Consider the following 14,188-nt stretch of genomic DNA (forward strand, 5'->3'; position numbering starts at 1 on the left):
GCTTTCCCATCCTAGCCTGGTGTCAGCACATATGTACATAGTGAGAACTTTGTACTGATTTAGTGAGTGGGTGACAAGCTTTTCCTTGATTAGTTATTTACTTATTTACTGACTGGCTTGTAATTGTAGAGAAGAGCATGAGTTAACTTCTGTTTGGTGTATACAGGCTGTGTTACATGGGGAAACAGGCAAAACTATTGATTTACATTAAACTTTAGTATTTAGAGACAGAGAAAGATATTTTTAGCAGGAGTATTTATTTTTGCAAATGAAATCAAGAGATAAACTTTCTTAGAATTATGATGTTTTAGAAAAATATCTAATGATACACACTTAAATATGGCAGTGGTTATATGTGGATGTTGATAGTGTGGATAGTTTTATTTGTATTTTATTTTTAAAGAAATAGCATAGGTTACTTTGCTAGAATAGTGTCAGAAAGGAAATTACACTCCTAGTTAATTTTAACTAGGGAACTGGTACAATTTGAATTTTTACTGCTTTTGGATGTTAGAAGCCCTCCTTCCAAATATTTACACCTTAGGCATTTTTTTAAATAATTAAAAATGTTTATTATCTATGTTATGCATAAGGGTATATTTTGTGTGTGTGTGTGTGTGTGTGTGTCTGTGTGTGTGTGTCTATGTGTGTGTGTGTATGTGTGTGTAGGTTAGGGACAACTTTGTGTAATTGGTTCTCCCTCTCTCACTTTATGTGAGTCCCAGGGATTGAACTCAGGCCTCAATTCTTACGTGGCAGGCACCATCAGTAGCTGAAGTCATTTTACTAGCCTATGGCCCATGAAGAATGTTTCAAAGTTGCTCTCAGTTTGGAGTTTTACTGTAAACATCTGTTATTTGGAAATTGTCTTACTATTTCTGGATGATTACCAAAGACCTTGGAAAAATTATTGTAAGACAACTAGTTTATCATGATGAACATGTACTATTTGAGTAAAGGACACCGTCAACCAGTTTTGTTGTTATGTGTGTCTCCTCTCCCTGCCCCATGAGAGACCACAATTAAGAACTGTGTTCCCTAGATCTAGTATATGGTTAGAGACATTTGAACTGCAGGGGAGGCTTCAGGTATACAGTACGTGCCAGTAGGAGGGCAGTTTCAAGGAATGCAAATAGACTGTTCTTCAAATTTAGACAACACGGGTCTGTTTAAAATTAAATAAAGCTCTGACCAAAGTCCCAGATCCTTTGAGGACACAGTGAGTGGCAGAGGCCACAGTAGTACATATTGGCCACCAATAAACAGCTTACATTCACTGTGAAGCACTTACAGAGATTTTTAAAGGGGGGGGGGGATGTGGAAACAGAATTTGTATAATGTAGATTCTTCAGCATTACTAGGCTTAATGGGACGGGAAACGATGAGAGTTTACCATGGGGAGATTTGTCAGTTTCAATTAAAACAATTGCACCCTTTAAAGAGTAATGTTGAAATCAGTGACTTAGTGTTTTAGTGTTCAGGTGTGGTTTTTTTTAGTGAAATGCTGTGCTATTGTGTGTCTTCTCTGTGGTGAAAAGTTGGAAGCATTTTGCTGTGTGGGCGGACAATGTAGCCTTGTGTTCTGTCTGTTATGAAAACAAAGATGTATAGAAAAGATTTTCCCTCCACCCTGCCAAACTAAGTTTTAGACTTTCTGCAGTGTTTGCACCAAACTGCTTGCAGGCACCCTAATCTTTTTAAAAATTATTTTATTTCATCATTTTATTTTATTTTATATACAGTTTTGCCTGAATGTATGTCTGTTTGAGGGTGTTGGATCCCCTGGAAGTGGGGTAACAGACAGTTGTGAACATCCTTGTGGGTATTGGGGATTGAACTCAGGACCTTTGCAAAAGTAGCCAGCGCTCATAACTACTGAGTTTGCTGTCTAACCCCTTCCCCACCCTAATCTTCCTGAGAGAGTATTTTGTCTTTGTCCCACTGAAATGTTTTCCTTTAAAAATATAATTTCTAGGGGGTTGGGGATTTAGCTCAGTGGTAGAGCGCTTGCCTAGCAAGCGCAAGGCCCTGGGTTCGGTCCTCAGCTCCGGAAAAAAAAACAAAAAACAAAAAAATATAATTTCTTGTGCCAGATCATAGTTTGCACATGCCTATAATCCCAGAACTTGGGAGGCAGAGGCAGGCAAATCCCTACATATACTGTACTGTACTGTACTGCACTGTACTATTCTATACTTATGTACATGTGTGTATATATGTTTGCATATATGAAAAAATTCTTTTTTTTTTTTTGTTCTTTTTTTTTTTGGAGCTGTAGACCGAACCCAGGGCCTTGTGCTTCCTAGGCAAGCGTCCTACCACTGAGCTAAATCCCCAACCCCGAAAAAATTCTTTTTAAACTGAAGAAGGTGTGACAGTCAGTAATCGGCCCTTAACTGTTTTTTGTTTGTTTGTTTGTTTTGTTCTGTGTTTTGGTTGTTAGTGAAGTGTTAAATCTGATTAGCTCTACTTTTGTTGACTTTTTAGGACCAACTTTCAGTTCTGTGTGTTACTTTTCAGAGTTTCTTGTTCTCTTTTGTAAAGGGGTTTCTTCCTGGGAGGTACCAACTGTTCTGTGCTTCACCTTTTCAGTCCTGGCTGAGTCTCCTGCATTTAGAGGCCTTCCAGAAACAGCCAAACAGATGATGGGAAGCTAATAGTTACTGCTCAGTGAGCTTCTTGACCGAGACTTGACATTGTCACAGCAGTGACAATCTGTATGATTTCTGCCTCCATTTTAACAGTGACGTAGTGGGATGTCAGAAGCTCATCAGCCTGCCAAAGGTCGCATAGCCCAGGCAGTGTGGGTGAATCCCAGGCCCTTGTCCTTGGTAACCTGTGTACTTCTAACCAGTGTCCTGGCTCTGAGGTCTTCTGTTGTCTTGAAATTGCCCTTCAGTGATGTTTGTGACGTGTGCTGACCTTGTATGTATGACCTTATTGTCTATGGACATTTACCTTTGGGTAGGAATCTAGAGTGGTGAATCACTGGGTTCTGTAACTGATGTGGCTGGATGGTACAGTGAGCTGCTCATGAAATTCAAAGCTGGTGACTGATTTGTGAGAGTATCTTTACAATTCTTAAAATATGTATTTTGTTAGTCTGTTTATTATTTTGTGTGTGGATATGTGTAAATAACATATAGGCCTGGTGCCTGTGGAGGTTGAAAGAGATTCCTATCTCCTGGAGCGAGAGTTAAAAATGGTTGTAAATTACCATGTGGGTACGGGGAATCAAATCCAGGTTCTCTGAAAGAGTTGCCAATGCTCTTTCTTAATCACCGATCCATCTCTTCAGCCCTAGCTGAAGATTTCTAAGCAACTTTCTTATACTTCAGTATCTTCTGTGAGTTTCATGTATTTGTAATTAGTAGCTAGGGCTTCCATTTGTGAATTGTTACAGGGTAACTCATCACCCAGCATGCCTTCTAACCTCTTATTTATGAAGTCTGCAACTTGGATTCTCTTGTGTGTGTCGGTGATGTCAGGTCTAGAATCTATGCTTATTTCTGTCTGTAGGTTGTTTATTGCCATTAGCTCTCATTATTTTAAATGGGCACCCACCCACCTTATATTCTGTAACCACAGGATTCTAGGGCGGCCGTGGAGATGGTATCTTGTAGTCTACCCCTTTCACCTCTTTTTACTTTATTCCTAAATGTTTTATAACTGTAGCTTAGATACTGTGAGGGAAAACACTTATTACAAAAAGCCTTTTGCTAGGGTTTATATGTAAAATCTCTTAAAATACCAGAAGTCTTCTTCCTGACCCAGGACTTAGAAGCAAAACCTCCCTATGTGTTTAACATACATTAGTTTGTAAATACAGAGTCTTGCTAATTGCAGTTACAGCTCACAGCAAACTACCGGGTTGCACTTTGGGGGAGGGGATGTGTGTGCGAGTGTGTATGTGTGTGTGTGTGCCTGTGTAAGTATGTGTGTGAGTGAATGTCTGTGTCTGTCTGAGTATGTATGTGTCTGTATGTGTCAGTGTACACGAGTGTGTGTTTGTGTGTGAGTGTATGTTTTACAAAATGCTGAATGTAGACAAGATTGTTGGGATAAGTGGTTTCTAATCATAGTATATGCCCCACCTTTGATGTGAGATTAATTAGTTCACTCCAGACCTTTTCTGATGAAGCAATTCATCGGTTTTGATACTGTGGAACTCACCTGAATTAAGATATGCCAACCTTAAATAGTTTGGGGTGACTGTATGAAGCAATAAATCTATAATTTATTGTCCCCTTATTAGCATAGCTAAAAAGTAGCAAAAATGTGTTAAGTTTTTCAGGATTATTCCTTACTCATGAAATTATTGCTTTTCCTTTCAAATTAAAATTTGTGTTGTATTCTTAAGAATGGCTTTGGTGTATCCAGCAGAAGTTACTGGTTTCTAAAGGAAAAGTAATATATAGCCTTACATTTTATGCCATTGTAAACTGGTCAGAAAAAAAATCCTCAAGTGAGCAGTGTATATTTTCAACAACAACAAAGAAAGCGCTCCTCCATGATAGACAAACTTAGTGCAACAGAGTAACAGCGCAACAATATACAAGAAACAATATAATGGCAGGCTAGGAAGCTACACAAACCAACTAGATCTACTGCTTCATTACAGAGAGAAGCCCAGGGTCAACTGGATGTCAGTTGTCAGTTCTCTGTCCCCTATTTTGATGGTGTTTCACCACTCTTTTTGTTTTTAAATTTTAACTTTATTGTGTGCATATAGGTCTTTTGCCCACATATATGCACCATTTTTCTGGTGCCTACAGAGTCCTGAAGAGGGCATAGGACCCCCTAGAACTGGAGTTACAGAGGGTTATAAACTGCCATGTGGGTGCTGGGAACTAAACTGGGGTCCTCTAGAAGTGTAGTTCACCACTGAGTTATTTCTCTAGCTCTTTGCCAAAGTCTTATGGGAAAGGGTTTCTTCCCCTTTCCTCATTGATGATTGTTACCTTAGGTAGCATCAGGAACTTGGTTTAAAAATGATACTTTTTGGAGAAAGATACGTCTTCTAAGGTATCTGTAGTAGGATTTGAGTCATTTTTCAGTGATAGAAAAAAATTTGGAATAGTTGTGAGTCTAGTAACAAGATCCACTTAAAGGGAATTTTCAGGTTATGAGAAATTTATGTGAACGCTGACTCCTCAGTTGTTGAGCTATTTATTGTCCTTTTTCTATTCAGTTGTCAGGCAGAAGTATATGACTTAAGATGCATTGATGATTATGCCAAGGTCTCGGGGCCATTACCTCCTCCCTCGCTGCTTTTGGTGCTGACGAGTAAGCCTGAGGCCTTACACATGCTAAATATCTGCTGTCACTGAGGTTCCCCATCTACCCCTTTTCCCTAATTTTTAACCTTGGTATTATTCAGGCTTTGGTTTCTATCTTGATTAGAGTGAGGATAGTTGTAGGAATTATGTACCATTTAGGAAGACATAGGAAGTGCACATTTTCCTCCTCTTGTTGGCCCTGAGGAGGTTATTTTGCCTCAGGGTGAACCTTGGTTGCCAGGTTAGCAGAGGGTGATTATTGGTACAGTTTTATACTGAGAGCATCCGCTCCTTTTTTGGAGCTTCAATTCCTGCTGGTTTTGGTCCTACTGAAGTTTCAGTCATTCCCAGTCCAAGATGTTTTTCACCTGCTTAGGGAAAGGCTAGAAGAAAGATGCGATACCAGTTTCCAAATACTAGCAAGAGAAAATGTGGAGCAGAGTGACCCCTATACTAAGGAACTGAAGGTGTCTTACTTTGACAAAGATTTTGTGAATTGATGTCAGTTATACCTTATTTCCTGCCAATCCTTATAATCCAGCAATGGGGCTGCTTCATGCCTGAACTTTACGGTGATTTTGGCATTAGAGAGCTCATCCACTACATTTACCTTCAGATAAGAGGCAGAGGTGGCTGAAAATGTTGTTCAGTTTGGCCCAGAGCGTGCCAGGACCTTCCCTCAGAAGGCTGTTAATATGTCTTTCACAGTGTTGATATTGAGTGGAGTAAGGAAGAGAAAGTCAATTCAAAGGCAGCTGCCAGGGAAGAGGGGAATGATTAATAAAGTATGCGCTAACTGTTTGCACTGGTTAATTGTTGAGTTACAGCGTTGAGTGAGTTCCCTCCTTTCTAAACTGACTACATACCTATCATGTAAGCACTTGTCTCTAGCCTGCGTCTGTTCACGGGCTCCAAATGAAACCCACTGACACGTCCCACCTGGAGCACTTTTTATAGTTTCTAGAGAAAGTCTGATTGGCTAGAGCTAAGATTTGTTTTTATAGTCATTGATTATAATTCAGAAGCCATTTTCATCCCCAGATTTGATCTAATCCTGCTGTGTGGTTGCTTATTTTGATCATGCATAGGACTTTGATTATCCCTGCCACTGAAGGACACTGGGGACCTACACTAGCCTACTTCTTCTGGGTAGATTGAAATATTTTTTTTCTACTGACACCTAAAAGGGGGAAATTCCAGGATTGCAGTGTGTTTCTAAATTGTGGGACATAAAAGAGTTAACTTTTCTAAGCATTGATTCTAAAATTGGATTATGACTGTTCCCTTGTCTTTCACAGTCTTTATTTTCTAGCTTCTGTACAAAGTGTCAGCATGTAATTACTTTTCTATTGGCTTAAACAGTTTGACGACCAGAACCTAGTTAATGATGTTCCTAACTTCATGTTTTGCAGGGATATCAGTATGAACAATATCACCCAGTTACCAGAAGATGCATTTAAGAGTTTCCCATTTCTAGAGGAGCTGTAAGTACTACTCTGAGCAATGTGTACTAGTGTGTTTTCTACTCCTACTTGTTGGAAGCTCTTTCTATGGAGAGAGCCTAATGATTTTTGTCTGAGAACTCCTGATAGCTTAGTTCAAGTGGGCTTTGTGCAAAGGAATCGTGTTTGGGGGTTGCGGAGAACAAAGTTGTTTTTTTTAGGCAGTATAATTACTAAAGTTATTTTTGAAGCCAGAACTAAAAACTGCTACTTCTGTGAGACATTTCCTCCCTGCAATTGTTACAGCCGTGATTACCGCGGCGACACAGTTAATTACAGTGCGATCCTCAGATAACATGGCTCCTGCATGATTACCATTGTTGGCGAAGGACTTGCTGTATGGGTAACAGAACAGGAGAAATAACACAAGGTGTTCCAGGGCCATGATGCAACAGACTTCTTTGACAGTAAGAGAACAGCGGCAGGAAACTGATAATAGATCCTCTTGGCTCTTTGCATATGACCTTTGTGGGGTACAAGTTTGTGACAGCAGCCTGCTATGCATCCTACAGCAACTTTAAGAACATTTCTCTGTCAGCTGTGTATGGAAACAAAATCCTTGGTGTGTTTTAACCTCTCCTTTAGTTGTGCTTCCTGTGTCCATAATGAAGAGAATGCACCTTTGGTTTTTAAAAGAATTGGAAACTATGCATTCATTTTTGCAATCTTGGTGGACAGTAAAATTAGCTTTGAGTCAATTAATATAAGTCCCAGTTCATGGATTATGAGGTATGTGGTAGTGGAGAGCTTACAGTTTGATGCTAAGGGCATAAAAAGACACAGGCCTGAGATCATGACCTGGTCTCTGTCTGTTGAATATTAGAGCCAAGTCAGTGAAGCTGCCTCTTCTAGCCCAGCCCCTCTCTTACAGTATAGACTAAGAGTCAAGTTAGACCCAGATTGAATTCCTAGCTCATTGAAATAGCTGTTTAAAGACCTAATGAAAAGGAAGAGAAAGTTTTTCTTCCCACACTACTTAGTTGAGCCTAATGCTTCTACAGTAAAACATTGGACAGAGATTATTTGTCACAAGTTTAAGAATTGGGTCAAATTACTTAGACTTTCAGAGCCTTTGACTATAATGTGTGCTTAATAATAATCCCTCATCTGTATTATTCTGGTGCATACAAAATAGATCTTAAACATTTAGTATAGTATATAATACAGAATGTTATATAAATGCTAGCTAGTATTTTGTTATTTTTAAAGTGCGTAAGGAAAAATTATGTTTGGATAAAGGATTTTAGGGTATGATGTATTTTATTTATGCCTTTTGTATAATGAATATTAATTGTTTTTAAATAATGCTGTTTGAGATAATCCCTATCTTCATCACTATAACCAATTGTTAAGAAACTTTATTGCTTCCATTTTTTTCCCACATCTAGTTTGAGACTTCAGGATTAGTGTCTCTTTACAGAAGTAATTATGTAATGAAAGGACATTAGCAACTGGTTGGTCAGCCATTGAGCAGCTGCTGTGCGATGTATGATGTACCAGACAGGAAATGGAGAGGCTTCCTGCACTCTGGAGGGGACCAGTGTGTGCAGATCACCTTTGTTGACACCTGCAATTACCAGTTACACTTTTAGTGATTTGTGGTGGGAACCTGGCTAATCTCTGCTTTGTGAAATTTTACATCTTGGATTTCTTAAAATCTCAAATGACCAAGCATTTGTGAACCTCATGAGCTTTATCAACTGAGAGTTTTAATTGGAACCAAATTAAGTTTGATTGCTAATTCTTTGTAGTGAGGTCATGTTCTCTCTGTATTCTACTATCACAGTAATAAAGCTTATCAAATTAAGCCGGTATGCCCACTCTGAATACTGGATAGGATTTAAAAAAAAAAAAAACCAGTTAGGAGAGCTGCAAGTTATTTATTTCAAAATCATCTTTAATACTCTAGCAATAGTTTAGGCATTTAAGAGAGCTTATTTTCCAAGTTAATATGGACATTAAAAAGCTTCGTTTTTGCCTTTTAAAACAATGTAGTTGATTTTAACATTCCTGAGTAATGCGGCCTTGACTATTGTAATGTTTCATAAACATCATAGCCATGTGTTCCGAAGTCATCTGGAAATGATTTAAGAGTGACTGTCAAGCTGAGCACCCTAAGCAGAAATGAGTGACTTGCCCAGAGTTTTTTCCGTGTTAGTTAATGAGCTCTTCTTTATAACACATGGCTGAGCTTCGCCAAATTTCATGTAGGGATCTGGAATGCTTACAGTATAGGGTGGATTCACTTCCCAGCGGTATATAAAAACCATTCGTACATACTTACACATTCATTTATTTTTCAAGCAAACACCGAGTCCTGTTGCTTGCCAGTTCTTGTGGTGCTTGGTAGGGACATCGATCCAGCATAGTTCTGTGGGGAGCCGACCCCCTGGGTCGCATTGCTTGATAGCATAGCAACTAGAAGCGGGTGAACATTTAGATGAGGACATGAGTGGAAGTCAGAAATTCAGCTCCTTAGCGGAACTAGCCATATTTCATATGTTCATTTCTTCTTTGTAGTGCTTGTGATGATGGAGCCCAAGGCTCATACATGCTGTACAAATACTCTGCACAGAAACACATTGCCAGCCCCGAGTCACCACATTTTACCGTCAGTAGCTACCTATGTTTAGAACTACCACATAAGCAAACACAAATAATTTCCATCACTCCAAGAAACTTGGTTGGATAAAGTTGACCTAACCCCAGAGGGAGATTACGGTTTGTACTGAAGTATATATAAAGTGAATGGAAGCCAAAAGCTAGGTTTACTTGAGACTGTGGAATGTGGGAAGCTTTTCTGATTCCTAGAATAATTTCCATTGAGTTTTGCACAGTGTAGGAATTGGCCCCATAAGGACAGGTAAGGATATGCTGGAAAAAGTTCATAGGATGTGGAATGGTCTAGAGGGAGAAATTTCCAGAGGACTGGAATATGTGGAGTGAATTGTGATGAAAAGATTGGATAGTGCTTCCAAAGACATTTCTCAAATGATTCTGGATCATGACGTTTTTAGCCAAGTGGTGTAGGGGAGTTAAATGATTCCTGAGGGGTTTGGTTTGACAGGTTTATCAGGAGGCTAGAATGGTTACATGCTAGTTTCTAAGACTAGAGACACTGGCAACCAGTCTGCTTGGGACCCAAAGAATTCAGTTTTTTAAAGATACAATGGTTAATACCATACATATAAAGCCTTTCATTGTGCATAAGTCTTTTCTCATACCCTAAGACAGGTGGTTTTATAAAGGCAGGGCCTGGGCTGAAAGGGTTTTGGGCCTTTCTCAGGTTCATAAATCTGCTGTTTTGTTGTTCTGGGTCTTGAAATGTTCCAAAGGCCTTTTCCTTCTGAATTCTGAAGAATGTGTACTTACTCTTAGAGAGATTCCATCCAACCTTTTCTATGTGTGTTAGCTATATTAGATAATACTGTTGCTAATTATTTTCACACTTAATCTACTTTTCAAAGCTTTATAGCTCAGAAAAATTGTTAATCAGTAATATTCTCCCATAGCACTAAAGTCAGTATATGCCAGATTCTCAGGTCTTAGGACAGTCCCTTGCTTTTTTTTTTTTTTTTTCTTTTCTATTTTTCAGAGCTGGGGACCGAACCTAGGGCCTTGCACTTGCGAGGCAAGCGCTCTACCACTGAACTAAATCCCCAACCCCCCCCTTTTTTTTTTTTAAATCTCACCTTCGTAGTCTTTAAAATGAGAATCCTCATAGGACTACTATAAAAGAATATTGGATAACATGTAAAAACATCTGTCCATGAGAGGTATAGAAATTTCAATAGTCACTCTAAGCTCTAAGCTGTCTTTCTATTGAAATATGCGGAGAAGAGGTAGTTTTGCACGGAGGAAGGAATTGGAGTAGGCTGGTATGTGGTATTCAAAGAAAGCAGGGATTCTGGGAAAGCGTTCATGCAACAGTGTCAGGCTCTACTGCCTGATACTATCTGTACAACCACACATGCGTTGGTTTCTTCTGGACTTGTCAGGGCAGTGCTAGCCATTTGGGGAATGGTTGAGATTTAGAGTTTGAAAATGGCTTAGGTAGAAGCAGCAGGAAGAATAAATACCAGCTACTTTTCCGCAGGCTGTCACTGAAAAGTTCCTGTAGATATTACAGCTATGTAGCAACAACAGTTGAAGCTACTGCCAATGTTGGCATTCAGTCAGTTATTGAATACACTTTATGACTAAGATAATTCTATCATTTCGAAACACTTTGACTCTTAAGGCTTCATGATACTAGAGTGAAGGCTAGGATTCTGAACACCGGCTCATTGTTACTTGTTTTATTTAATCTGTTCAGTACTAAATGGAATCACTACTTTATGAAAGGAGTGTGTAAACAATTCAGCAGGGATGGGGAACCAAATGCAGAGTATTTGACCACATCAAAAATTTCACCTTTTCGAGGCCTTCACTGTCTCATCTGTAATTCTCGAACATACATTCTGTTTCCTCTTAGGCACCGTGCAAGTGCTGGTTAAGGTTTGAGCATATAAACTCAGTCGGTGTAGCCTGCCACTATTATTCCAGTTCTACCTAGCAGTAATTACCTTTTACCAAGCTTGAACAATTTTAGTTATTTTTATAAATGGGTTCAGGTAGAAAATATGAAAAAAAAATCGAGAAATTTCAAATGGGTTATTGTTAATCTCAGTGTGTGCTTCCCTGGCAGAGATAGTGACTGGCCGTTGTTCTCTTCTGCTACTGCACTGAGAAGGACTGACCTTTGCTTCCAAACTACGGGGAACTCACTTCACATTTACTTCCTTGATGAAACCTTCCAGATAAGCTGTGCTGGATGTCTCAGATAAAGCCAAGCCTCTTTTCAGTCGCCTTGCGATAGACTCAGTTGTTTAGTAGTGTTCCCTTGTTCCTCCTTTGTACTACTTAAATACGAGGACTGAAGATCATGAAGATCACCAACCTAGCAATTGTGTAGTGAGCACAAGAAGCCTCTTTACTTGTATGATTCTTACCTTTTTTATAATGGGTCATTTGGAAAATTCTCAGATTAGAAAGTAATACAGAAAGGGAAGAAATGGAAGGGAGCTTGCTTCATTAATTGCAACCTAACAGTTATGGACTAGGCCCTTTTAGATTGTTTTTCTCTTTGTTTTGTTTTAACCCATCTAGTTCTTTGAGAAAGTAGAGCTTCTCACAGAAGGACAGCTGGCAGAATTCATTAGTAGTTGGGCCTGCTATCAGTCATATTGGCTATGTCTCCTGTACAAGTGGGAAGGCCAAGGAAAAGAAAGACTTACTACATCATTTGTTAGTTCAGTAAGCCTTTGTCAACTAAAACACTGTGTTCAGTGCTGAATTAAATGAGATTCTTGACTTCAAGGGAAAGGAATAGTGTATTCCAGCTATGAGAGTTCAAAGGAAAAGGGAAATTACTTCTAGCAAGAAAGATTAAAGAAGAGCTCATCAAAGAGTTGGCATTTCTAGAGAGCCTTGAGGGTTGGTAGGAGTTATTTATGAGGAGATACGTAAAGACATTCAAGCAGGGAAAGCGAGACACACTGAGATGGGTAGTGAAAATGCTAGTGAGGTAGTGCTGAATTACTGAAAGCAACCATAGAAAGAAACCTTGAAAGGCATTTAGAGCCAGACTGGGGGCCTTTCTTGGTAGGCAAGGGTTGTGGGTGACTGTTGAAGGTTTTTTCTTTTGTTTTGTTTTGTTTTTTTGTTTTTGTTTTTTCTTTTTTTAAGCCAGGGACTAGTTCATATCATACCAAGAAGATAAAGCTTTCTGTCAATGTAATCTCATAGTAGAGAGCTTAGAATTGAGAGAGGTTAGAGAGATAATGGAGTTAGCCAATGGAGCTAGCTGTTAAAAAGAGGCATCAGAATCTAGGTTTAGCATGGTGGCGTACTTCTTTAGTCCCAGCATGGATGACACAGAGGCAGGCAGATCTCTGTGAATTCACAGCCAACTTGGTCAACATTGTAAGTTCTGGGCCAGCCTGGGCAACACAGAGATCCTGTCTAAAAAGCGAATTGGGGTGTGTGTGTGTGTGTGTGTGTGTGTGTGTGTCTGTCTGTCTGTCTGTCTGTCTGTCTGTCTGTCTGTCTGCCTGTCTGTCCATGTAAATTTGAATTAGGGGATATCTCAGCTGAGGTAAGATCAGTACTTAACTTTAATTTTTTCACAAGTTGTTAAAATTAGAGACATGAAAAGAAATTATTTTAGAAGAGAAAGTATCAAATTTAATTTCAAGTTAGCATCTTGAGTTCCACAGAATGTAGATTGGGGCATATATGAATGGAATGCAGAATGGAGATTTATGGGTGTAGAGTTGAGAATCTTTTATGTGACAATTATTGGAAACTGGAGATTGTAAAATATTGTCAAGGGATAGAGGGCAGAAGAAAAGGGAAGAGGGCCAAGGACAACTCCTTGGGAAACACTTGAATCAAGGTGTGGGAAGAGGGCAAGTGCCAGCTGAGAACTGGGGCAGAACTCTTCCCCAGGAGCTGTGGAAGAGGAGGGTTCCATAACCAAACAAAGGGATCAGCTTTGACATGCTAGAGAGATGCCCATAGCCAGACACTGAAAAATCACCTCAGTTGCTTTGAGTAGCTTTTGAGTTGTTTCAGCAGAGCAGTGACAGTACCACGTGGGGGAAAGAAGTTCTCTAAGAAACAGGTATTCGGGGGATGCCAGCACACAGCTTCTGGGCTGTACAGAGCGAATGAAGCCTGTAATCTGGTCTGTATGGTACAAGAGTCCACCAGGTTTAAGACACAAACACCACCGAGGCATGGTAGAGAATTGTTCCGTGGAGAACAGGAATGTGTAAAGATGGAGCTGCTTCAGCTGGCATTGGACCTTGAGGCTTAAGTTACAAGAGTTTTCACATGTTCTCAGTTGTTCAGTTTTGATTCCTACTTCTCTGTCTTTGGTTCCTTTCCTGTTGTAAATATTCTGTTTTCATATGGTGGGGACTCAAACCTTCAGTAATCTCAGTGTGTCTTTGCATCTAAAATCCTAAATTAATGTCTAACGTATTCCTTGTTGCTTTGAGCAGAGACCTGGAAGGACTTTGGCAGTCTTGCCTCCCTTGCTTGTTCTTAAAATAGCCATCCTGTTTCGATGGTATGGTCTAACTTGGTTCATCAGTCCATGTCTAGTAGAAATGGTCCCCCAAAGTGAGCGGATGAAAGCAGGAAGGTATGTAGAGAAACCATGGATATCTCAGCCTACTAAAATGCAGCTTCAAGCTACATCTGCATGAAATGTTTCTTTAATGGATCAATCTGATGTGATCAAAGTATTGTTGAAGAATTCTTCCTTTAAATAGGAGATAATATCAATTTACCAAGTTTCACTGAACTACATCTATAACTTAGTTTTAAATGCTTAGTAGCTCATGAATATAGATGAAGAAA

General features: G+C 39.4%; 1 protein-coding gene across 2 annotated transcripts in view; it reads left to right on the top strand.

The window, feature by feature from the left end:
* Lgr4 (leucine-rich repeat-containing G protein-coupled receptor 4) overlaps positions 1-14,188 on the top strand; it is a 102,617-nt gene that overhangs the window by 45,797 nt on the left and 42,632 nt on the right. For both annotated transcript variants that reach the window (NM_173328.2, XM_039104411.2), the window contains exon 2: positions 6,692-6,763. In NM_173328.2, coding sequence (NP_775450.2) covers positions 6,692-6,763 — 72 coding nt within the window. The remainder of the gene's footprint in view (positions 1-6,691; positions 6,764-14,188) is intronic.

Source organism: Rattus norvegicus, chromosome 3, assembly GCF_036323735.1.
Source record: "Rattus norvegicus strain BN/NHsdMcwi chromosome 3, GRCr8, whole genome shotgun sequence".
NCBI classification, from domain to species: Eukaryota; Metazoa; Chordata; class Mammalia; order Rodentia; family Muridae; genus Rattus; species Rattus norvegicus.